The 24,634-nt window shown below is 37.5% G+C and overlaps 1 protein-coding gene across 1 annotated transcript; it reads left to right on the plus strand.

Annotated features, from left to right (window-relative positions):
- The first annotated feature begins 423 nt into the window (after positions 1 to 423).
- Positions 424 to 20,275, plus strand: LOC139734346 (23 kDa integral membrane protein-like). The gene is made up of 7 exons (XM_071645138.1): positions 424 to 489; positions 2,085 to 2,276; positions 4,449 to 4,523; positions 14,222 to 14,323; positions 15,885 to 16,049; positions 19,149 to 19,232; positions 20,213 to 20,275. Exons 1-7 carry the CDS (start codon positions 424 to 426, stop codon positions 20,273 to 20,275), a joined length of 747 nt encoding a protein of 248 aa, XP_071501239.1.
- Positions 20,276 to 24,634: the final 4,359 nt, after the last annotated feature.

Here is a 24,634-nt window from a genome sequence, read left to right on the forward strand (position 1 = left end):
TCTGTCGTGTGACGTCATTTAGCACGAATTAATATTTCAACTTACTGACTTCATATCCCGACATATCGGTGGTGCAAAGTGTACCGCCCAAGATCAATGATTAACATTCACAAGGGGGAAAGTTCAAGTTTGCGTTTATCATCCGTACGCGTTAGTTTATCCGAAACTGATTAAATTTTGAAGATTAGGTTATTGATTAATATTGGGCGTCTGTTGTTCTCAACAGCTCTGTGATGCTTGTTGCCGTGCATTTCACCTTTGTCTTGGTATAAAACAATAGTGTGTGGCAACCAATATTCGAACTTGATTGTAACAGGTGGCAACAACTCCACAAAAATCTTCCTCTTTCTCGCTTTTTCCTTCGTTCTTTTAATTTAACAAATTTTATTGTAGTCATCGCCATAAGCATACGAAGGATCCAAAATGGTAGCTGGATGTGCTCCAAAGATCGCTAAGCTCATTCTCTTCGTTTTGAATGTCTGCATATGGGTAAGTGAAACGTCTTCAGCTTTTAAGTTGTAGATCACTGAAGACCTATAAGAGTATGCCGACCTGGCATTCTTCTGACGATCAGTGATGACGAACCTCCATCTTTCCGATATCTTAATGCTCCCTAATGTATAGTCGACAATAGCATTATTGTATTGATGGTGATGATGGTGATTGTTGCTAGTATGATGACTTTATAATGATAGTAAACAACAGTCAAAATGATGGTATTCACTATGACATGTACGCCTGTTACTTCTGCTTGTATTTTTACTATTACTACCACTTCTTTTGCATATTACTGTAGCTCTGCAATTGCTGCTCCTACTATTTCTAATGACAATAAAGACAGTAATGATGATGTTATTTTCGTCATCATTTTCTTATTACCATTATCATCATTATCATCATCATATTTTTAGTACACCTATTATTGATGTTATTTTGATTATCATTATCGTTATGACTATCTTCATCATCATCGTCAGAAGCATTGCGATTAATGATTTCATCATGATATCCAAAATTGGAAGTCAGTAAACATTGCAGCAAATTTCATTCATTCGTTCATTCAATCGTTCATTCATTATTTTTTCCCATTTCCAAAAGAAACATCTAAATATAATTTTACTGAAATAGAATACATAAATTCCATCACAATACATAATAAAGTATAGTTTACAGAATATTTTAGCTGTACGGAAATGCTGGAAATGGGGAGGATTTTTAAGGATTGCTAAGGGTGCATTTCCCCCTACACGTACTACAACAGAGGTTACTATTTTGATTGATATACTGTTATACATAAAAAGCGGAAATACAAAAGAAACATAAGATATGGAAACCTAACTATACTAGCTCAAAACAAAGACCCTGTACAAATCCCTACACAAAGTTGCTGTCATGCAGGAAGAGAAAGGAAAGAGGGAGAGAGAAAAAAGAATTATTACGGGGTTTGAAGATAAAAGATAAAAAACAGAATCACACTCAAACGAGATGAGAGTTAATGGATGGTTGGAGTCGCTCAGCAGTGATTGCTTGATTTTGACAGAAAATAAAGTTCGATTTTCCAGGTCTTTGCAACCATCAAAGGATCAGAACAATTTTTACGATTTAATGATGTTAATATACATCAAGTTTCAAATTTGATGCGGGCCGAAGCAGTTCAAAGTAAGCAATCGCGCGGTTCAGAGGGTATACTAGTAGTTATACATTATGTCGAAATATACTTACAACGTAATGATTAGAATTAGACAGACATAATATTACGCATAATACATACACCCCCCAAAAAAAAAAAACCCAGCATGTTCATATATACTATCAACTGAATCCCCCTCCACAAACAAACACACACACACACACACACACACACACACACACACACGAGGACGCATACACACACACTTTTTATAATTATTCTGCTTGAAATTACATGTCCAATTTCAATCACAACGTTGTATATTCTGCTAAGAAATGAGAATAAGCTTTAAATTGATAACTTGCAATATACTGACATGACCGGTGGTAGCAGATTATTAGCAGATTATAATAATATATGTTCTATTTGATTCGGTCATCGTTTCTACATTCAGGGTGTTGGCATTGCCCTGATCACAGTAGGGTCGTACGTGACGGCCGAGCGCGCTCAGTACGAAGACCTATTCGCCGATGACTATATTCTGGTAGTCACCGGTCTGATCATTGGCGTCGGTTGCTTCGTCTTCATCGTCGGTTTCTGCGGATGCTGTGGCGCGGTGAAAGAAGGGACATGCCTGCTCAAGACGGTGAGACACACGCGAGCACCCGGCTTATTAGAATGTATAATCAATCAATTTGTTCATTAATTCATCTCGCTCTCTTCTAGCTTAAAGTCACCAGGTCATAGCACTTAAAGATAACATAGCCGTAACGGTATAAAAGATTTAAAAGGATAAAGTTTATAATAAGTTTACAGTTTGGAAATTAAACTATTGCGCTGGTCATTTCTGTTGTCCTAATAGGTATGCAATTACCAAAAGTGATTCAATAGTTTTGCTATGATATAATGTATCATTGTTTATTCGATTGACTGAAAGTGTTTGAATATTGTGGGTTTTGATATAACAAAATTATTGTGAAACAGCAGTTAAAGGGATTGCATAGTCTTATAGATGACTTTAGGCTACGGCTGTTTTAATGCATTTTTTAAAGAATTTACAATTTGTGATGTTTTAACGGCAGGTGCCGACAAATGACCGACCAATTCATCTGCTTTTAGTCTCTAGGCAGATTTCCTTCTAAAGCTCGTTTTGGTGATGTTTTAACTCGCAATCAGCCAATTTTGGATGTGTCAAGAACATTTTAAGTATTACTGCGTTAGCAATATGAGAAAATTATATTCAGTGGATCGATAAGATTCTTAAAGCAGCCATGGGTGGAAGCAAGAATGGTCGTTATTAAAGGGGCCCTGAAATCCAAAGGGCTTTTTACACTTGTAAATTTTTGCTTAGCCCCGGACCAACGGTGGGGCTAAGGGGGGGGGGGGGGGGGGGGCCTTAGCCCCACCGTTGGTACGGGACTATCCTTAGCCCACTTTCTGTTTACACTCGTTTTTGCCAAAGTGGGCTAGCCCCACCGATAGTACGGTACTATCTGGCCCTGCAAAATAGCAGGGGTTAGCACCGCAACTGCGGTGCCAAGCAAGTGAGTGTAAACAGAACGAAAAAATAATCCTGGGCTAAGCGACGGAGACGAAGTCCGACCCTCACTGACCAATCAGAAACGAGGTAATCAAGTGCTGCATGCCGGTGCGTGCGTGTACGTGTACAGTACACAGCGTAATTATGAATATTCATGTGGTTTGGAAAGTCCCGGGCTAAGAAATACGAGTGTAAAAAGGTCAGTTTTCTCCTTAGCCCCGGACAAGAGATTATACGGGACTAATTGGCGAGTGTAAAAAGCTGAAAAAAAAAATTGGTACGGGACTAACGATAGTCCTGGGTCAGAGAAAGTCCGGGGTTAAGAAACACAAGAGTGTAAAAAGCCCTCAAATGCATGTTGATTTGTGTTGATTTGTGATACCCTCAAAATCACTTTTGCGGTGAAACGAATATCTAGAAACATTCCATATATTTTTTACGATTTTTTCTTCTATTTTTCTTCAGAACGCCCACAAAAAATCCTTCCAAACCAATATTCTTGAGATGACCTTATCTGTCAATCATTGCTAAAGTACTGAAATGTTAAAAAAAGACATTGGAGTGCACCCTCCCCTCGACTCAGCATAACTTGCATGTTCCCTCGCCATGTTTTTTGTTAGTCACATTAATATCACAGAAACATGCAAGTTATGCTGAGTCGAGAGGAAGGTGCATTCCAATGTCTTTTGTTAAACATTTCGGTACTTTAGCAATAATTGACAGATGAGGTCATCTCAAGAATATTGGTTTGGAAGGATTTTTGTGGGCGTTCCCAAGTACACTGCAGAAAAATAGAAGAAAAAACCGTTAAAAACATGGAATGTTTCTAGATATCCATTTCACCGCAAAAGTGATGTTGAAGGTATCATAAATCAACACAAATCAACATGCATTTGGATTTCAGGGCCCCTTTAAAGTCTCAAGTTTTTAAAGAAAAGGTGGCTTCTGGATCTTTGAACATGATAAGGATTACCTGGCTGTACGTATAAATACATTTTTTAAGTAACTTTTATAGTGTCATCAATAAAAAAAAAAAAAAATAGAATGACTGCACAGTATTCAGCAGAGCCCAATCAAATCATACATCATATTCAATTTTACTATTTTTTATTACAAAAGTGTAAATCGTCACCTGGACTTGAGAAGACGGTAGAAGGCAGATGAACCACAATTACGAACAGACAATTTGTATTATTCTTTTCACTGGTACACTCAATTTGAAATAGCTCGATTTCCCTCTTTTTTTTTTCCTCCTATTTGTGTCTTCACACATTGTAGTACTGGTTCTTTCTGCTCTTGATCATCTGTATGGAAATTACAGCAGGCGTGCTGGCTTTCGTGTACGATGACGAGGTAAGTAGGCCTATATCGAATTCAGATCCAGTGATTATGTTCAAACTAAAGATCAATTATAGGATTCACTTGTTTCAGGAAGTATATTTTTCCTCGACCCCGGATGTGTATTATCACTCCTGCACGTGTTTGCATAATAATGTAACATTTTCACTCCATGATAATGTATATTGAGGACTATCATTCTTGGGGGTCGGGATGATGTTTCAGATTAACGTACAATTTAATGAAGGAAAGATTTATGGTGTCCAAGACTGACAAAGCTCTTTTATGCACCCTCATCTTAGTTGGAATGCACAACATCGCCATCACTGACAGTTGTCATGAAATTTGCAATATCTGCTTGATATACTAAATATCAGAATGAACATTTTGAGACTTTGAGTAAAAGCACTTTCTTTGTGCAAATTAGGCAATTTCAGCTTTCTTGTTCGCAAAGAAGATGCCATTTTTGTCGGTCATGTCAGTAAAGATATGGAAGCTTTTAAGCTATGTTCAGTTCATAGAAAAGATGTTTTCCAATGTCTTTTGTTACCCTGGCAGTGAATGACTGAGATGTCGCTGACAGAGTCGTAATTGGTTTGGTAGGTTTTTATGTGCGCGTATTTTATCCAAGTAATCCGACGGCACATGATAAAATATATGCATAAACATAAAGCTCCTAATCAAACATTTTATCTTTTCTAGTCACACATAAGTGATGATCAGGGTATACACTATCTCGACATAATTAACATAATCATATTTGCATTGCATAGTTTATCTCAGCCAAGTTTAGACATTGAAAAATGTAATCAGTATCTGGAATGAAGAGCGGAATTCCAGTCTCATGTCGCAACAGATAGAACCCGACGTCTGATGAATAACGTTTATCTAGTTTATCTATAAAGCTAAAGTCCAACTTGCCCCTCCTTCCAGCAGAGACAAAAGAAAAAATGGGAAAAAAATACATGTAAATCGCTCAGCAGCAAAAAAAAAAAAAAAAAAAAAAAAAAGACTCCACAGACTCACGGGATGATAGATTCAAATTCTCACGTCGACACTCTTTAAAGTTTCGCGAACTTTTGCTTTTGGAAGGTTGAGGTTAACCATCAAAATATTTCATTTGTTTGCTTTGAGTGCCGATCGTCTCAGCGCAGAAAGTAAAGCCCATAGGCGTTATACACCATGTCCAAAGTCCCAGGCTCAGAAAGGATTAATCAACTCAAGGAGGAAGTTAACAATATGAGTTTGTCTGATCTTTTTAATGATTCATATCCGAATGATTCTCACCTAGATCAATGAAAACCATTACTTGGGTGACCCTGCACCACAAAACAAAACCATACTCTCTAAAAAAAAATCGAGTGAAAATTTTCACTCTAAAAAGAGTGAATACAAAAAAGAGTGAATTTCGAGTGAAATTGGAGTGAATTTTGAGTGAAAATGCTCATTTTCACTCATTTTGGAGTGACGTCAGGGATCACTCGAAGATTTTGGAGTATTGGTGCAAGGTGAAGACGAGAATTGGGCTTTTAACTTTTTTGCGAGATACCAAGAAATCACAGTTATGAAATAGTATACAGAGCATACCATTTTAAGAGGAATTCAAAGTTTATTTGATGAAAATTGGATTTGCAATGACTGAAACATCCAAAAACAAAGTAAAACAAAGAGATCGTAATAAAATGTGGGTCCCACGCTTTATTAGAATCGCTCTGTTTTGGATATCTTAGCCATTTCAAAACCAATTTTCATCAAATAAACGTTGAATTCCTCATTGAAGTACATCATGCTCTTTCATATTTCATGAGGTTTCTCATTATCTCACCAAAAATGTTAGAAACCTGGAATTATGTCTCACCCGAAACTATATAATCCCTTAAACGTCAATAATATTGGTATCCAGCGTGAAGTATACGGAGTCATCTATGTAGTTTGAATATACCTTTTGATCTTCTGAAGTTTACTTGCCGTTGTGTGTAGTATTCAGTGAATTGGGATAAAGTTCGTAGCAAGGTTCCGAAAATGAAATAAGTTTCATTATTACACGGAAGGTTCGTTAATCCGAAAATGAAAACCAACGGTTCGTTAATCAGAAAACGAGATAAGGTTCGTAATCCCGAAAATGAAATATACCTCATTTCATGACAAAATATGGTGTTGTCATTACGAAAAAAGGAGGATACGCAATGAAGACACGCGCCGCGTGCATACCCATATGCATGACCTCACCTACACAGACATGTTGCATCAATGCACATCCAAACACACACGATACGTATACTTATTGACTCACTGGAATACAATCGTAATCTGTAAATGTTTATTGATGAAAACATAAGTATTTTCCCCTCCCTCATATGTTATGGTACCCTTCCCAGGGGCGTCACCAGCTTTTTTTCAAGGGGGGTGCGTTTTGACCCTAATGTAATGAGATTTTTTTTTTTTTTGACAGACATGTGGAATATAGGAAGCTCTCAATCCCTAGACTTTTACTGTTTTTGAGGGAAACCAAACGGGGAAAGGGCATCGGCGTAGCTAGGATTTCATATTGGGGGGGGGGGGGTGGTGTGTTAGTATGCGAGGGAGCGAGCAAGGGGGGGGGGGGAGAGGGTGTGGAAGTGCCTGTTGTCCCCCCCCCCCCCTCTCACGGTGAGAACTTTTTGCATTTTGATGTTGTAAATGGTGCAATTTGATGCAGCCTTTTTGCGTGTTTTTATCGACTTGAGACAGTCCCACTTGTTTAAGGTAGCAGTACATTTTGATGGAATTTGTTTTTGAACAATGTGCCTATAAACTATATCATTTCAATAAACTTCTTGTATTGATTCTTACACTCATGTCATGAACGCGACCGAGCCCGAGCAAGCGGAGAGAGCGAGGGGGGATTTGATGCATGTTTTGCTTTTTTTATATCGACTTGAAACAGTCCCACTTGTTTAAAGTAAAGCAGTATATTTTGATGTAGATTAATATCGAACAATTTGCCTATAAAATAGTATCATCCAAATAAACTTCCTGTTTATATTTACACTGAATATCATGAACGCGGCCAAGCAAGAGCGAAAGGAGTGAGCGAGTGGGAGGATGTGGGAGGGAGTGTCCCCCTCCCACGGTGAGCACTTTTTGCATTTTGATGTTGTAAATGGTGCAATTTGATGCAGGTATTTTGCGTGTTTTATCGACTTGAAACAGTCCCACTTGTTTAAGGTATCAGCACATTTTGAAGTAAATTGTTATTGAACAATCTGCCTATTAATGGTATAATTCAAATAAACTTCTAGTAATAATTCTTACACTGATGTCATGAACGCGACCGAGCCCGAACAAGCGGAACGAGCAAGGGGGGAGGTTGTGGGAGGGGGTTGTCCCCCTATATGGATTATGGAATGACGGTGAGAAACGACAAATTACTGGCAGCAATATCGGGAGAATGGCTTAACGATTGTATGCGAGCGAGCGGAGCGAGCGAGCTTTAAAATTTTGACATTTTACAGTCCCAAAATTGCCGTTTGTAGCCATATTTTTTTGCTTTGGAAATTAAGGGGGAGGGGGCGCACCGGGCGCAACTGCTGGCAATTACTGGCAGCAACATCAGGTGAATGGCATAACGATTAAATGCGAGTAAGCGAAGAGAGCGAGCTTGAAAATTTTGACATTTTACAGTAAAAAAACTACCATTTGGAGCTATATTTTTTCGCTCTGGAAATAAAGGGGGGGGGGGGAGGGCGCACCGAGCGCACAACTGCCAGCAATTACTGGCAGCAACATCAGGAGAAAGGCATAACAATTAAATGCGAGCGAGCGGAGCGAGCGAGCTTGAATATTTTGACATTTTACAGTAAAAAAACCCTGCCGTTTGTTGCTATATTTTTTCGCTTTGGAATTTAAAGGGGGGGGGGCGCATCGGGCGCAACTCCTAGCAATTACTGGCAGCAATATCAGGAGAGCATAACGATTACATGCGAGCGAGCTTGAAAATTTTACATTTTACAGTCCAAAAACTGCCGTTCTTAGCCATATTTTTTCGCTTTGGAAATTAAGGGAGGGGGGTGCACCAGGCGGAACTGCTGGCAATTACTGGCAGCAACATCAGGTGAATTGCATAACGATTAAATGCGAGCGAGCTTGAAAATTTTACATTTTACAGTCCAAAAACTGCGGTTCTTAGCCATATTTTTTCGCTTTGGAAATTAAGGGGGGTGGAGTGCAATCCACCGGGCGCAACTGCTGGCAATTACTGGCAGCAACATCAGGTGAATTGCATAACGATTCAAGGCGAGCGAGCGAAGAGAGCGAGCTTGAAAATTTTGACATTTTACAGTAGAAAAACTGCCGTTTGTATAGCTATATTTTTTCGCTTTGGAAATTAACGGGGGGGGGGGGGGGGGGGTCGCACCGGGCGCAACTGCAGACAATTACTGGCAGTAACATCAGGGGAATTGCATAAAGATTAAATTCGAGCGAGCTTGAAAATTTTGACATTTTACAGTCCAAAAACTGCCGTTTGAAGCTATTTCTTGTTTGCTTTCGAAATTAAGGGGGGCGCACCGGGCGCAACTGCTGGCAATTACTGGCAGCAATATCAGGAGAATTTAAATGCGAGCGAGCGGAGCGAGCGAGCTTGAAAATTGTGACATTTTACAGTCCAAAAACTGCCGTTTGTAGCTATACATATATATATATTTTTTCTTTTTTGCAGTAAGGAGGGGGGGGGGGGGGCGCACCGGGTGGAGCTGCCGGCAATTACTGGCAGCAACTTCAGGAGAATGGCATTACGACTAAATGCCAGCGAGCGGAGCCAGCGAGCTTGAAAATTTTTATATTTTACAGTCCAAAAACTGCCGTTTGTAGCTATACTTTTTCGCTTTGGACATTAAGATGGGGCGGGGGGGGGGGGGGTGGGGACGCCCGGTGCGCCCCTCCCCCTGGATCCGCCACTGGTAGTCAAGGGTGTCGGTTTATGTTCATGACTGGGGGAGGTATGACCAGCGAGGTGGCGTCGAAGTGACCAAGCATGGGAAGGATGTCCAAAATCTATCTAAATAGTAAACACTGTATAGAATACACTTGTACCAGTAGATATGTATAAAATCAGTGCTGCCAGAACCAGGGGTGCGAATTGTTTTGTCCACGATTTTTTTTTTTTTTTTGTCCCCGATGCAAAATTAAAAAGAAAATAAATAAATAGATAAAAAATAATTATTATTTAGGGTCCGGCGTTGAGGTCGCTCGCAGACTGAAGTTTTTTTTTTTTTTTTTTTTTTTTTTTTTTTTTTTTTTTTTTTTTTTTTTTTTTAAGGTCCGAAGGGGGGGGGGGGTGCGTTCGCACCCAACGCACCCCCCCTGGTGACGCCCATGCTTCCCCCTTTCAAAACATCATCAGGATGAGCCATGCATGACGTAGAAACAATTATGATAAAAGGTCTCTCAAAAGGGGAAAAACACCGCAGATTATTCAATTTTGGAATAATACCCCTCATTTCATTTCCGGATTAACGAAGCTTACTTCATTTTTGGATAAACGAACCTTATTATATTTGGGATCAACTAACCTTTGGTATAACGTATCTTTGGAATAACCACCCTCATTTAATTTTCGGATCAACGAACCTTCGGAATAACGAACCTTATTTCATTAACCCTATTAAGCCCAAGCTATTTTGACCCCTCGCAGGCCCAAGGTGGGGGGGGGGGGCACATTGTGCCCCCCCCCCTATATAACTTTTTTAGTATTTGATGTATCATCGTCATATTTGGCACGTGGGTAGAGTAACTCATACTTTACATGACCGTACATTTGAATTTTCACAAGGTCACCCATGGAGGGCGCTATTTACAAAAATATAAAGAAATACATAGGAAATATGCTAAAAACATGATTTTTTGGTATAATTTCTTTATCCCCATTATATATGTCTTATAATAGACCAATCATTTTCATATTTGCCACAAATGATAAGCAAGCGGAATTTTATTATTTGTTATGTTTGAAATTTCTCAAGGTCACCACATGGGGGCGCTATTCATATCAACAGAGTGATACATTATGAAACCTGAGATGAAATGTTTGGGATGGGTACACGTATAGTTATGACATTTCATATTTGCATAATAGTGGAATTTTGAGATTGCAAATTGAAAATATGATAAACTAATGATATTAGAGGCATAACTTGGGTGAAGGAATCAAAATAACTCAAAATATAAGGGCAATCTGTAGAAAATATTATTGTTTTCAATTATCTCTACTATATCTATTGTTTTATGCCTTTGTCACATAAAAACAAAGGAAATAATAAGAAAAACTTTCCAGGACCATGATTACTTCAAATTTTGCTTCTTCAACAAATTTCAGCCAAGAAACACCCATTTCATACACTGTAATGCTGTTAAATGAAATGGGAACAGAAAAAAGATGCAAAATCTGACTGACATGGTTGTCAGTTTATGGTTGCCATGGCAACCAGCAACATCAAATATAGCTAAATTATATATCAAAATGTTTGCAATAAGATTTTAGGAAAAGTCACCAAATTTGGTTGAAATCAGATTAAGGATGAAGGAGTGGCAAACAAAAATCTGGTAGGGGGGGGCACAATGTGCCCCCCCCCCCCTTGGGCTTTATAGGGTTAAAGGGTGTGTACAGTTCTGGTCGCGGTGAGGATTTATCATTTAACGTTTTGCGAGATATTCAGAAACCACTCCATGAGATGTCAAAGAGCATGCAATTCTAAGGGGTATCAAAAGTTTATTTGATGAAAATCTGTTTTGAACTGGCTGAGATATCCAAAAACAAGGTGAAACAAAGAGATCCTAATAAAAGACGTGGCCTGTCGCCTTTTATTATTATCACTTTTTTTTGATATCTCAGCCATTTGAAAACCAATTTTCATCAAATAAACGTTGAATCCTTCTTAAAATTACAATGCTCTTTCATATTTCATAAGAGGTTTCTCATTATCTCACTTAGGAACGTTAAAAATATGAATCCCCACCTCAACCACTACTGTACAGTCCCCTTAACGAACCTTCTGGATGACGAATCTTCGGAATAATGCCACATTATGTTCGGATTAACAAACCCTTTTTCATTTTAGAAGTAACAAACCTCTAAGTATAGGGAATTTGTGTTTCGGAATACCGAATTTCGGGAATTCGAACCTTTTCTCATTTTCGGATTAACGGACATTCAGAATAATGAACATCACCCTGTTTTTTTTTTTTTTTTTTTGTGCAGAATCTAAACGCTATTTCAACTTGATCACCTCGCGTTGGTACTGACATAAGCCTTTACGGACTACGTTTTCTCTTTCTTTCTGAGACGTCACATTATGGTCGGACCTGTACAGTGTTTGGTTTTACTGTTTATTTTGATTCGTGTAGATATAACTCTACACCAGACCTGTACAGTGTTTGGTTTTAGTGTTTATTTTGATTCGTGTAGATATAATTCTACACCAGATCTTTACAGTTTTTGGTTTTAGTGTTTATTTTGATTCGTGTAGGTATAATTCTACACCAGACCTTTACAGTGTTTGGTTTTAGTGTTTATTTTGATTCGTGTAGGTATAATATTCTACACCGTTATAAGTGTCATTCCCATCTCTGCCTGTTCTCTATCACAGCTTTCCTCGCTTATTTTTCTCGCTTTCACTTTTCATTAAATTGCTTTAATGATTGATTAAATGATTTAACAACCTTTTTAAAATGCAGGTGTATAAATACATTAATGACGGGTTTATTAAAGTCATGGTAAGATTAAGACACTGTTCATGAACAACAACAAAATAGCAATCCATAGTGGCGGGGTCTTCATCATAGCATGTTTACGTAGAAGCAGGTCATTGTAAATTTCTGGTATAAAAACAAAACACGTATATAGCAGGGCCGGCGCAGTGTTTTCAAAAGTGTGGGGGCCCACTTCCGGGTTTCATGAGCTAACAAGCAAAAAAAAAAAAAAAAAAAAAAGGTCCTCAGCTCATCTCTCCCCGTCCCCGTCCACTTCCAGGTTTCTTCGGCTGACAAGCAAAAAAAAAAAGGTTAACCTTACCACCGCCATACTTCAAGATCTCTATCTATTTCTATTTTAGTGCCACTTACGTACTTCCGGGTTGAAAAAAGTGTGGGGGCCCAAAGTGATGACACCTTATGTATTCCTTTGTATGGTGCACAAAAAGTGTGGGGGCCCGAGCCTCTACGTCCCCCACGGCTGCGCCGGCCCTGTATAGAACGACTAGGTGGCTAGGTATGCATTGACCAAACCAGAAAGAAAGAAAAAATATCGTTGTGAACACAACAACGTGAAAGTTTCAGATGTATTGGAGACAAAATTTTACATTAATACTTTTATAGAAACACTTATAGCAGCACAACGAAATGCGAACAAATGAAATTTGTCGGCATTAACCAGATTTGTTAAATTGATTTTTGAAACATCGAAATGTAGTTGTCTGTACTGCTCTCTCCCTCTCTATTCCCCCATTCCCCATCCCTCTCACCCTCCCAATGAAAGGGTTCGTACAGTTTTTGGTTGAGACCTAATTTCCGGTTTCTAACATTTTTTTTAATGAGATAATGAGAAACCTCTTATGAAATATGAAAGAGCATGTAATTCTATGAGGAATTCAACGTTTATTTGATTAAAATTGGTTTTGAAATGACTGAGGTATATCCCAAAAAGAGCGATTCTAATAAAGTGTGGGACCCACACTTTCTTACTATCACTTTGTCTTACTTTGTGTTTGGATGTTTCAGTCATTCCAAACCCGATTTTCATCAAATAAACTTTGAATTCCTCTTAAAGGACAAGTTCACCTTCATAAACATAAGGATTGAGAGAATGCAACAATATTAGTAGAACACATCAGTGAAAGTTTGAGGAAAATTGGACAATCGATGCAAAAGTTATGAATTTTTAAAATTTTTTTGTTGGAACCGCTGGATGAGGAGACTACTACAGCTTGTGAGTCATATGCGTACAACAGTATAAAGAAAATGTAAAAGAAAATTCAACATATTTTCACTTTTTTCGCATAATAAAAGAGCTCTTGACTTGCCTCTTTCTAAAGGCAGTGGGAATAATATTGCTCATAACATTTGTCGATAACGAGTCAGGGGAATGTGTACTTTTGTCAAAAGATGGAATTTTGTGAAATTCTCTTTATATTTTCCTTATATTGTTGTACGCAAGTTATTCATCCACTGCAGTAGTCTTCTCATCCAGCGGTTGCTGCACAAAAATTTTAAAAATTCATAACTTTTGAACGGATTGTCTGATTTTCCTCAAACTTTCAATGATGTGTTCTACTAATATTGCTACATTCTCTCAATCCTTATGTTTATAAAGGTGAACATGTCCTTTAAAATGGCATGCTCTGTACTATATGATAAGTGTTTTCTTGGCATCTCGCACCAAAGTTAAAAGCCAAATTCTCATCTCCATCCAATACTGTACCATCCCTTTAACCCCCTACTCTCCCTATCTCGCTCCCTTGCTTCACTTGTAAATGAATGAGGGGACGTTGCAAGAAAGTCGATTGCAAATATATATTACAAATCTTGCGCAATTAACGGATCGATTGCAACTTGCAATTATAGCAAGATTTGAAAGAGATTTGCAATCGATTGCAAATTTCTTGTGACCCTCCATCCCCCCCCCCCCCCCCCCACGTCTCCGCGTGTTGTTGATTTATTCATTATATATTGTGTTTCAGATAAGGGACAGCTTAATGACGGGCATGACGGAAGCAATCACACATTATGACGACCCGAGTGCTACAGCTACTACCAGTGCAGTCGATGGCATGCAGGAGACGGTATGAATTATAGCGGACTCTTCCTCTAAAAGAATCCGATCAAGTTCAAGTTGATTCAAGTTGATTTTATTTCATTTCCAACAACAAACAAAATAATTATAAATACAATGAAACACTAGTATACACAGATGTCAGGAAATCAGTACCACAATGCGATGAACAGAATAACAATGTAAAAGAGATACATATAAATTATCAACAGAGATACAAATAACTGTTACGTCACTGTGATAAATGCATAAACAGTATTGCTGGAAATGGAGGGGACTGCTGAAAAGCAGGGCTTGTAGAATGCAGCCCCCTCATACAGAAAAAAAAATATATTGCAAAACAACAACAACAACAACAACAATTTCCTTAAGCAGTAGTAGAAAAAAAAAACACAGACAGAGTAATACACATGTACATGCACACATACCAACGCACATTAACAAACACAAGGCGGCTCTCTTGTAAGGAAAGATTGATCAAATGATTAAAAGTGAACCTATCTCAAAGGCACTTCAGTGCACTCTCGTTGTAACGAACAAGGTTATAACGAAATTCTCGTTGCAATCTAGTATCCTTGAAAAAAAGAAGAGTCCCCTATATCTATCATGTTCATTATACATATACTCTACTGTTCGGAGATAACGAAGTTCCAGTGTACGGAAGAAAACTGCCGGTTCCGAGGACTTCGCTTTTAATAATGGGGGCCTTCTGTATAACAATTTTCATGCATGATTTTTTAATGCTGAATTTGGAACGTTTATGATAATTTTGGAATTGTTCGTTACATTCAATGTATTATTGGATTAATCTCCACCATTTTGGGGGTGGGTTGAGAGGTGTTTCTGTTGATTAAACCCGGAAGTGGCACATGAAACAAACTGCCTCTTCACTTTTAAAAACGCAGCGCCGGCCCTGATACGTAAGTAATAATCGACTTGCAAACTTGCAGAAAAATACTGAGATAATGAACAGATGAACATAATAGGTAGAAGACAGATAGAGGGATAGATAGTAATAGAGATAAACAGGAAAATAGTTGGAAAGGCTTTGTAGCACAGGAAGATAGAAGAGAAGATAGTACATAATGGAGTAGGCTAGAAAAAGAATAGAGAGGAGATTGAGAAGGAAAAGGGAATTAAAAAGTAATACATCTTTTGTATAACACGACAGAGTTTCCACGAGCCTTGTAAGTTTCATTATGCACGAGCCCTATATAATAGACATTTTGTCCTTCGCATTCAAGAGGATCACAAACCTACACACGCGGAATCCCTACGATGTATTTAACATATACACAAATTGTGTATTAGTTTGGCATGTCATACCTATTAAATCATATAGAATTCTCTAAGTTGTTGTCATTTTTAGTTTAAATTGCAGAAATAGGATTAACTTGAGCCAACATGGCATCACGACATTTTTTTTTTAAATTTCTATTTTGCAATAATTATGTTCTGTCACCATCTTAATGTTTCCTGTATCCTGCATATAATTTTTCTCTTTTTTTTTCTTGGCATCCGCTTTTTTTTTTTCTTTCTTCTTCTTTCCTTTGTGGTTTCTACGAGATCAGTTTGACTGCTGTGGTGCATCTGGCCCATTGGATTATAGAAATGCCTCGTTCTTTGATGAAGACACGGCAGTACCTGTGTCATGTTGTAGAACAGAAGATAACATAACAGCTTGCCAGCAAGGATCCAAAGGATTCCCAGACAATCCAGACCTCGTCTGGACTACGGTATGTCTCCTGTTGCGTGTTTTGGTTTAAATTTGATTTTTCCTTCCTGGCCGCTTTAATATTCCTGACGAATTAACAAGAAGTACCTGAGGAGTACAGATCTCCGCTAAGGCTATATACGTGTCAATATTGTCATCGAACTTTGCACGCATCCTTTAAAAAAAAAAAGAAGAGATGTTCAATCCGCCTCAGGAGATCCGGGCAATTACCAAGAACCAATCACCTGTTCGTTTTACCACATTTTAGACCTATTGGAAGATACTCTCTGAATCTGTTAATAACTTTCTGAGCCATATACTCACAAACAAGCCCAACAAACAAACGTCCGCAAAACGTAACTATACATGGCGGAAGTATGAGATTTTCCTGTGTTAATGGTGTATAATTATTAAATATAATGATGGTAGTCGCAGTTAAACTGTTCAGACCATCAGAAACAACAACAACAACAAACAAACAAACACGCAAAAGAAAAAAAGAAGAAGGAATGGTAGATTGTACAGTAGAGTTCCTTTCCACAAGATTCACATTCTATATTTGGTTTAATTTCACATGCTTCCAAATGTTTTCATGCAATGCAATATGTGTCCAGCAGTGGCGGATCCAGAGGGGGCTCGCCGGGCCCGCGCCCCCTCTTTATTTGTTGTTAAAACAAACAACAGAAATAAAAAGGAAAAAATAGATGAAACCCGGAAGTAGCACGAGAAATATTGTTTGCGCCCCCCCCCCCCCCTTTATGGAATTCTTGGACCCGCCCCCTGATCATAGTACCCCATAAAGTTGTAAAATAAAGGAAATGTACCTTACGTGTTTATACACTGATTTTTGCACTTCCTTCCTTCTACATTTTCACAGACTTCAAGGGGAGAGAGAGAGAGAGAGAGAGAGAGAGAGAGAGAGAAATCCTAAGTGTGTCGGCCCAAGTAGAGTCTTAATCCTGTGTTAAGGTTCCATTTTATATCTTGTGCAAGTCAAGTCTACCATTCCCTTTTAATGTCAACCAATAGTCAAGAAATATCTGGGTCATCAAATTTGTTATGGAAAGCTACACAAGCAGGGAAGCTACTGCGATCAAAGTGCGGTCAAGCGTGTATAAGGATTATTGATTAGATTCTGCTGGATTTAGCACCTTTTGGAACAAAACTCAATAGAATTTCGGTAGAATGTGACGAGATTACTGTGTAGGATTACTAAAAATTAATGTATTTCTGTTCGAAGGTCTGATTTGATGAAATATGGATTTCGCACCATTTGGAAAGGAACTCATGCTGTGATCGTGGTGGATAGTCATCGTCGACCTCGATCTGTAAAAAAAACAAAAAACAAAAACAAAGAAAAAAACAAGAAAACTAGAAATGTCGCTATGGCGACTCGTATGCCTCCGCCATAATGCATGATTCTCATGATAGGTCTATAGTTCATTGTATGTGGACAATGTGTGATTTTATTTTCACAAAATTGGCAAAAAACCCCCCCAAAAACATGTTTGTCACGAATGTGTTGAATGTTCACCTTTGACCTAGGTTTAATTGCATGAATGAGAGAGTATGTATTTTAGGGGATTTTAGGACTTTTACTTGACTTTGACCCTTTCATAAGTTTATGCATTGAGTAATTTTCAAGGTACGGGGGAAAAAGTGCAATTTCTGTATTAAATAGTAAATTGTTACCATTTTCATCCCGCCTTTGAGCCTTGACCTTTGACTCTGAAATTCATAAAAGAATCATTGTCAGGCAGAACATGCATAGGTATATACTAAGTTACTAAAGATAACTTGAGCCACTTTCGAGATAATGGAGGAAGAAATAAAGTTCAGCACTTTCACTTCAGTTCAGTTTCAGTTCAGTTTTATTCACCATCAATTTAGGAGTATACAATAAAAAACATACACAAAGATACATAACTATATACAAAGCAAACAAAAACAAAGCAGAAAACAATTAAACTTGATGGTGGGAACCCCAGGAACCCCAGAACCCACTTGATCTTTGACCTTTGACCTTTTTGGAAAAAAACAATCCCAGAGAATCTCTACTGGGTTAAACACGCATACACCAAGTTTAAAAGGAAAATGATTCTGCAGGCATTGCATAAATATGAGGGAAATAGTAAAATTTTGAAGTGTTACCCTTGACCTTTGACCCCTGACATATGACCCCCAGTCAGTCCATGCATACATACTATGTTCCATGAAGATACCTTGAACCATTTCCAAGATATGGAGAAAAAAGTGAGATTATTATTATTTTTACTTGACCTTTTGACCTTTGACCTCATAACCCCAAACTTTTTAGTTACACTGTCCACAAAATTCATTACGGACGGACGGACGGACATCCCGAAAACATGATGCCTCCGGCACCACTTCGTGGCGGAGGCATAAAAAGACACACACACACACACAAAAAAAAAATCACAAACAAACAAACGAAGAAACTCAAACGATACTGTGACAAGGAAAACACGGTTTACAATAATTTAAATGTACGACGACTAGAATCCTTCCATTCAAGATTTTAAGAAGCCATTGTCTATATATCGTTATTATATTCACTGACGTGAATCCTGTTCAAGTTTCCCTAGATCGCTTTGAGATGTTTACTTGTGTGTGTGTATGTTTGTCTGTTTGTTTTGCACAGAACGTTGTAACATAACACAACATGATTTGATATCAGCGTTTAAAATGCAAGATATTCGAATCTAAGTACTAGTATTCGCTAAACTGGGGGGGGGGGGGAAGAAATAAGAGTTTTAGCAATCCAGTAAACCCGTCAAAGTATTGAAATTCTTGCGAGAAAATATAGAAATTATTAAACACAACAATAGTTTTATTCCATAACGTGCTAAATACATCTTTAACCATTATGTATGGCACCGACTGTTTTTATCATGGCTATTATACTAACTAAACACTGATTAATTTAGTGTTTATTTGCGTTAATGCATAGGGCGAGTTCACTTGTCGGTGAGTTGCAGTAGAGCCGGCTCCGTTGCAAAAATGTCATCAATTTGAAAGAAATAATGTGTAAAAATGTAATATTTCCCAGGCCTGTCTCACTCAGTAATGTGTAAACTGTTAGTACTTCTGTCTCACTCAGGGTTGTGTCGACGCAACGTCTGAAACCATCAGCGACAACCTATTGCTGCTCGGGGTGGCGTGCTTCTGTCTTCTCGCCTTTGAGGTAAGAAATTTTATCTTTTAAAATTTGCCGTGTGAAGTTTTTTTTTTAAAATTTTGTCAATTTCATTCAATTTTATTCAACCTTTCAGTAAAAATATACGCATACACAAGAAAACAAACATGCGTGTAATTATGTCGGAAAGTGTATAAATACATAAAAGTCATTGAAGTGAATTCTTTCTCTCTGAAAAAGGGGGAGGAGTATAGCCATCAGGTCCCCTTACACTCTACTCTAGCGACACATAAACTAAACATTGGGATATCGGGACATGATTCATAAGGTACAATCAACATCATGATGGGCGCATCGACAGTAAGGCAATAAAATTGCATTGAAAAGTAAATGAAATGGATAATTTATATTCTCCCTACATGTTGGCAGAAATAGAACATAATCTTCTAAAATGACTAAATATAACAATTTGAAATAATTTATCAACGCTCTTTAAGGTAGTGAAGAATTATGGGAAGATTTCGAAATATCAAATTTTATTCAAAAGAGAACAATAAACAAATGAAAATCCGACAGTGAACATTTAAAGGAATAGTTCTACGCTACGGCACACCAGCCCCCCCCCCCCCCCCCCCAAAAAAAAATGTTTGATGAATGTTATTGCGGCATAAAGCATTTTTCATAGTGCACATGCTAGCATGAAACATTCAGTGACTTTCTGGTGTCATAATATTATGATAGGAGAGACCTTCGGCTAACCAAACATATACTATAATTACACCAAAAAACCCTCATTTTTTGTTTGTTTGTTTGTTTGTTTTTTGGTGGGGGAGGCATTTTTTAAAAGCCTCTTTTTGTATCAGGAGGGTTGGAGGGGCACCCTGATGGTAAATGCTCTACCTGTGTACAAGAATCAGTAATGAAAGCTAAATTTTAATGTCGCAAATGTGTACAAATAATATTATTGTGTTCAATCTCTAATATTCTCTTTCTCTCTCTCTCTCTCTCTCTCTCTCTGTCTTTCTCAGATCTTAACGATGATGTTTGCTTGCTGCGTCATTGATGGTATTCAGAAAGGCGAGTATTCTTAGAGTCCGGACATCTTTTGGAGACATCTCAACATCTCTGTGGAAGCAGGAATACCAGAAAAATGAAAAATTCTCCTGTGTATTATGGCTTTGAGGAGATGAACAATCAAACAATAATGTATAACCACATACACTCAAAAAAAAACATGCAGAAACTTTTAATATCAACAGTTAATTAAGGAACTCGTCGACACAAACAGGCGATATCTTAATCATGATAATAATTATCATGTTCTCATGCATTATCCAAGAAAAATCGTTTTTAGTTTTCTGACATAAGACTTGCAGAAAGATTCAAGTGATTATGGACTTCCAGTTCGACTGATAAGATACATTGTATCTAAGCAACTGCGTGAATTCTGAAACTGGAATAAATTAGAATAGATAAGAGCATCATAGTCATAAGTAAGAGCGTTTGAATAGATTGCTAGACTTTGTTCGTGTTGTTCACCTTCGTTATTGTTATTGTTTGATATTGGAAGCATAACATTCTCGCAATGCCTTGCTGTATAATACAAATCATTCTATTAAGGTGATACAACTGACATTCTTCCATATACGCAGATGACAGGAAGTTTCATGTGAAACTATCTAACCCTGAGAATGCCATCAAGCGGGGGTTTTTTAATGTCTCTTTGGGTCTGTAAGTCGTACTTTCTTACATCATTGAGCAGTTGCAAAGACAAAATTAAATCATAGCCAATATGCACAATTTAAGTGGTATCCAAGTATTCAAGTGAATGGTAATAAGCTATAGAGCAAGTCAGGGTATTTTGGAAGTCCTTTTATCTGAAAAATACAAGGTATATATAGACAATGTGATATGTACCTATACAGTTAACATCGACATTACTATAGTTGACCGTGCAAGTATAACCGTTAACATATAGGCATATGCATTGTTTGTGTTGATAGATTCTTATATCGAAACAATGAGATTATACTCTGGAGGAGGGTAAGTTTTTTTCCTAAGTTCCAGACTATAAAATGTTGAAGACGATAACAAGATGAGCTTTAATGAAAGACGTGCCAAAATATTCATCCCCTCTTTGTCATATAGAGTTGATAAGGTCTGAGTCATTCGTCTTCACATCAACTATTGTAATAAGAGAGTTAAAAAAATCTAGACTTTGTAGGGTACTGGTAAATTAAATATTTGAAAATGTTAGTATTACATGATAGTCATTACACATCAGGAGAAAGAAAATTACGTTAATTACAACTGATATACTGCATTATCATCTATACATTGCATATTTCGCAGCGAGAGTTAATGTTTTGTTGCAGCGCCGTTCTGTATTTTTAAGCAGACTTCTTGTTTGATCAAACCATCATAAACGGGCATCGCTCCCGCCACCTAGTGGCATGGCATGGCATGGTGTGGTGTTTATGTTTTATGTTGTATAGTGTTTTACAATGTACATGTATATCTGCTTTTGTTTTCCTGACAAGAACCCTTGATCACAAATTTACCAATTAATGACATACATATTGATTTTGTAAATAAACATATCAACAACTATTTGAGCTTATGATTCTTCACTTCGACAAACTAACACCAAGATACTTGGTATACCATCAACTAGAAAGTAAAAAACATTGTACATTTTGAGAAAAGATACCACGACGTTTCCAATTGATCAGTAAGTTCATATTACTGCAAATGATTGCTTATATCACACAGTCAATTTAGTAGTATCATAGTAGTTCTATGTACATGTACCATGCATGTAATTACCATTCATTTTTTTTAGGTATTACTGGTTTGAAGACATGAATGTTTACTGTATTTTGTATCTTATTAGTTAAATTAGTTAAATTTGAAAGTCATGTTATACAAATTGCTTTCTTGGTGTATTTGGTTGTTATGGATATCTATATACCGTGTGTAAACAGAACTACACAGTGCATAACTTCAATGGATGGACGTTTAGTCAAGTGTAGTTTATGGTATAGGGTGCATGAAGGCTCAAAGCTTGAAAACCTGATAAGCCAGTTGAATGCTGTATGTGTAGTATATATTCCACGAAAGTTTGAAGTTAAATGTACTTAAATCTCTTCCCATTTTTCTGAAGAAATTCTTTTAAAGTGTATACATGTGCGTGTGTTTCTAGAATTTGTGTCAAGAAAATGCAATTGTCAAAAATAGCATAAAACTGTTTACCGGTAGTCAGCATCAAAGGCGTACACTAGTGAGGGCACCCTAAGAACCATCGTGATCAATGCTTGAAAAATAAACGCAGCGTTCTTCATATTCAAGAACAACTACAACGATATGCCCTGTTGTATCCATGGTGACATTTTTGTCATTGTTCATGTAGGTATACAATCGCGATTTATCTGTATCTCGCTCTATCCATCATGTCCATTGTGTCTCCGTTTCCTATATCATCAATCTACTTTTCGCAAGGAGGCTGTTCTATCCCATACTAGACAAATGCAGCCTCCTGTGAGTTCTCGCATGGTTTATGTTACTGGCTTGATTTTTCACTTGCGCTAGATGTACTTTACTGACGTATGTGTATGCCTATATATATATATATATATATATATATATAAACCTTATGCCCCCCCCCAAAAAAAAAAAAAACCCAACAACAACAACAACAAACAAAAAATACAACGGGACCCTCCGCAATGATAACTTGTGAATCAATCCAATCACAATTCTACGGTATGAAACTTCAACCCATTGCCCACATCTTACTCAAAACCCCATGCAATTTGCTTCAGTGGTCAAAAGGAAATGAGGAGTTTTGTAGAGCATGTCAGGAATCTCCCCCCCCCCCCCAAGTTCTGTCTATTGTGTTCACACATTAATATGCAGTTCCAAGATCATTGAAGTGCTAAACTTGGAAGAATCAGACTTATGACATGCCTTACAATAGTCCATATGAATTATTATTTCTTTGTGACCGCTCAACCAAATTGAATAGGGTTTTCTGCAGAACACAGCTAAGATGTTATATTTTGAGACCCTGGAATAGCATTAGGATAATATCGAGTGTTATCAATGCGAAAATCCGATTGTATCTTCTATTTTTTTTTCTTTTTTTTTTTTTGGGGGGGGGACATTCTGTATAGTCCAAAAGTGCGATTTATTCAAACCAAATTTTCGACACATACACACGTCTATATATATATATATATATAAAGATATATATTATATAGTATTTGTCATGTATATAATATATAAGTCCATTCTGTCATTACCAACGTTTCATTTTGACACGCACATTTTCAAGTGATCGCCCTTTCTCAAGTGTTCCTGATTCTGATAGAACTCGTCTTTATAATATGACAACCGCGTACACACACACACACACACATGTATTTGTTATATATATATAGTTATACAGTGAATATTCAAGTTTATATATAGTTATATATACTATATACATTATATAAAACACAAAATATTTGGGAAAATGTCCTTTTAATATGCAATATCATATCATGGGCGATCATCAGGGGGCGGGTATTACGCGAGGCTGGAAATCGATACCATAGCATTTTGCCAGAGCAATTAAGACGTATTAGAAGTTTGCAGAGCTTTGCGAACAAAAAAAAAAAATCAACACCCCCCCCAAAAAAAAAAACAACAACAACAACAACAAAAACCACCCCCCCCCCAAAAAAAAAAACCAACAACAACAACAACAACAACTAAACAACAAGACAAACACAAATCTAAAGCAACGGGAGATTTATAACTTTTACTTGTTTGTGAGTGTGGTTTTTTGTTTTGTTTTGTTTAGGGTATTGCAATTCCTATATGATTTGAGGCATCCGTTTGTTTACCAATAAATACCATGATTAGGCCTATCAAGCTCTTCAGAAAAATAAAAACACAACAGCCTAACAACCAAATACAAGAAAAATAACTCTAGAAGTCCACTTTATTTCGCTTTAACGTTCAAGATGGAGTCAAAACTTTAACTTTCCATTGAGTTCTTCACTCTAATAGTAGATGCAATAAAGTTGTGTTTTAACAAGAAAGATGGTGTAGGTGCATTGTCATGAGCTGACCGAATTATAGCGCGTTTGAAATGATGTACCCGACAGTAAATACAATTACTGTACTCACGTTGTATCTCATCCGGGTTTCATAGAGTTCTCCTAGTTTGACACTTTCCAAACAGGATACCGCCACCGGTAGACCATACAAAGTGTAGAGCAGATTCACTTGCAAATTAGAACACTGAATTACATGTATGTCACAGAGCAGAATGAAATAAAAGTGGGGATTTCCCTTTCCACACGTGATCAACACACCAGCGTATGAGGGGACGAGGGCGCTCTTCAGCTTTTGCTCAAATTCATTGCCAACACGAAGCTCGAAGATCAACTCGAGTGCGCCGC

Source organism: Diadema antillarum, unplaced genomic scaffold, assembly GCF_040938485.1.
Source record: "Diadema antillarum isolate AM-2024a unplaced genomic scaffold, OU_Dant_1.0 seq00000523_RagTag, whole genome shotgun sequence".
NCBI classification, from domain to species: Eukaryota; Metazoa; Echinodermata; class Echinoidea; order Diadematoida; family Diadematidae; genus Diadema; species Diadema antillarum.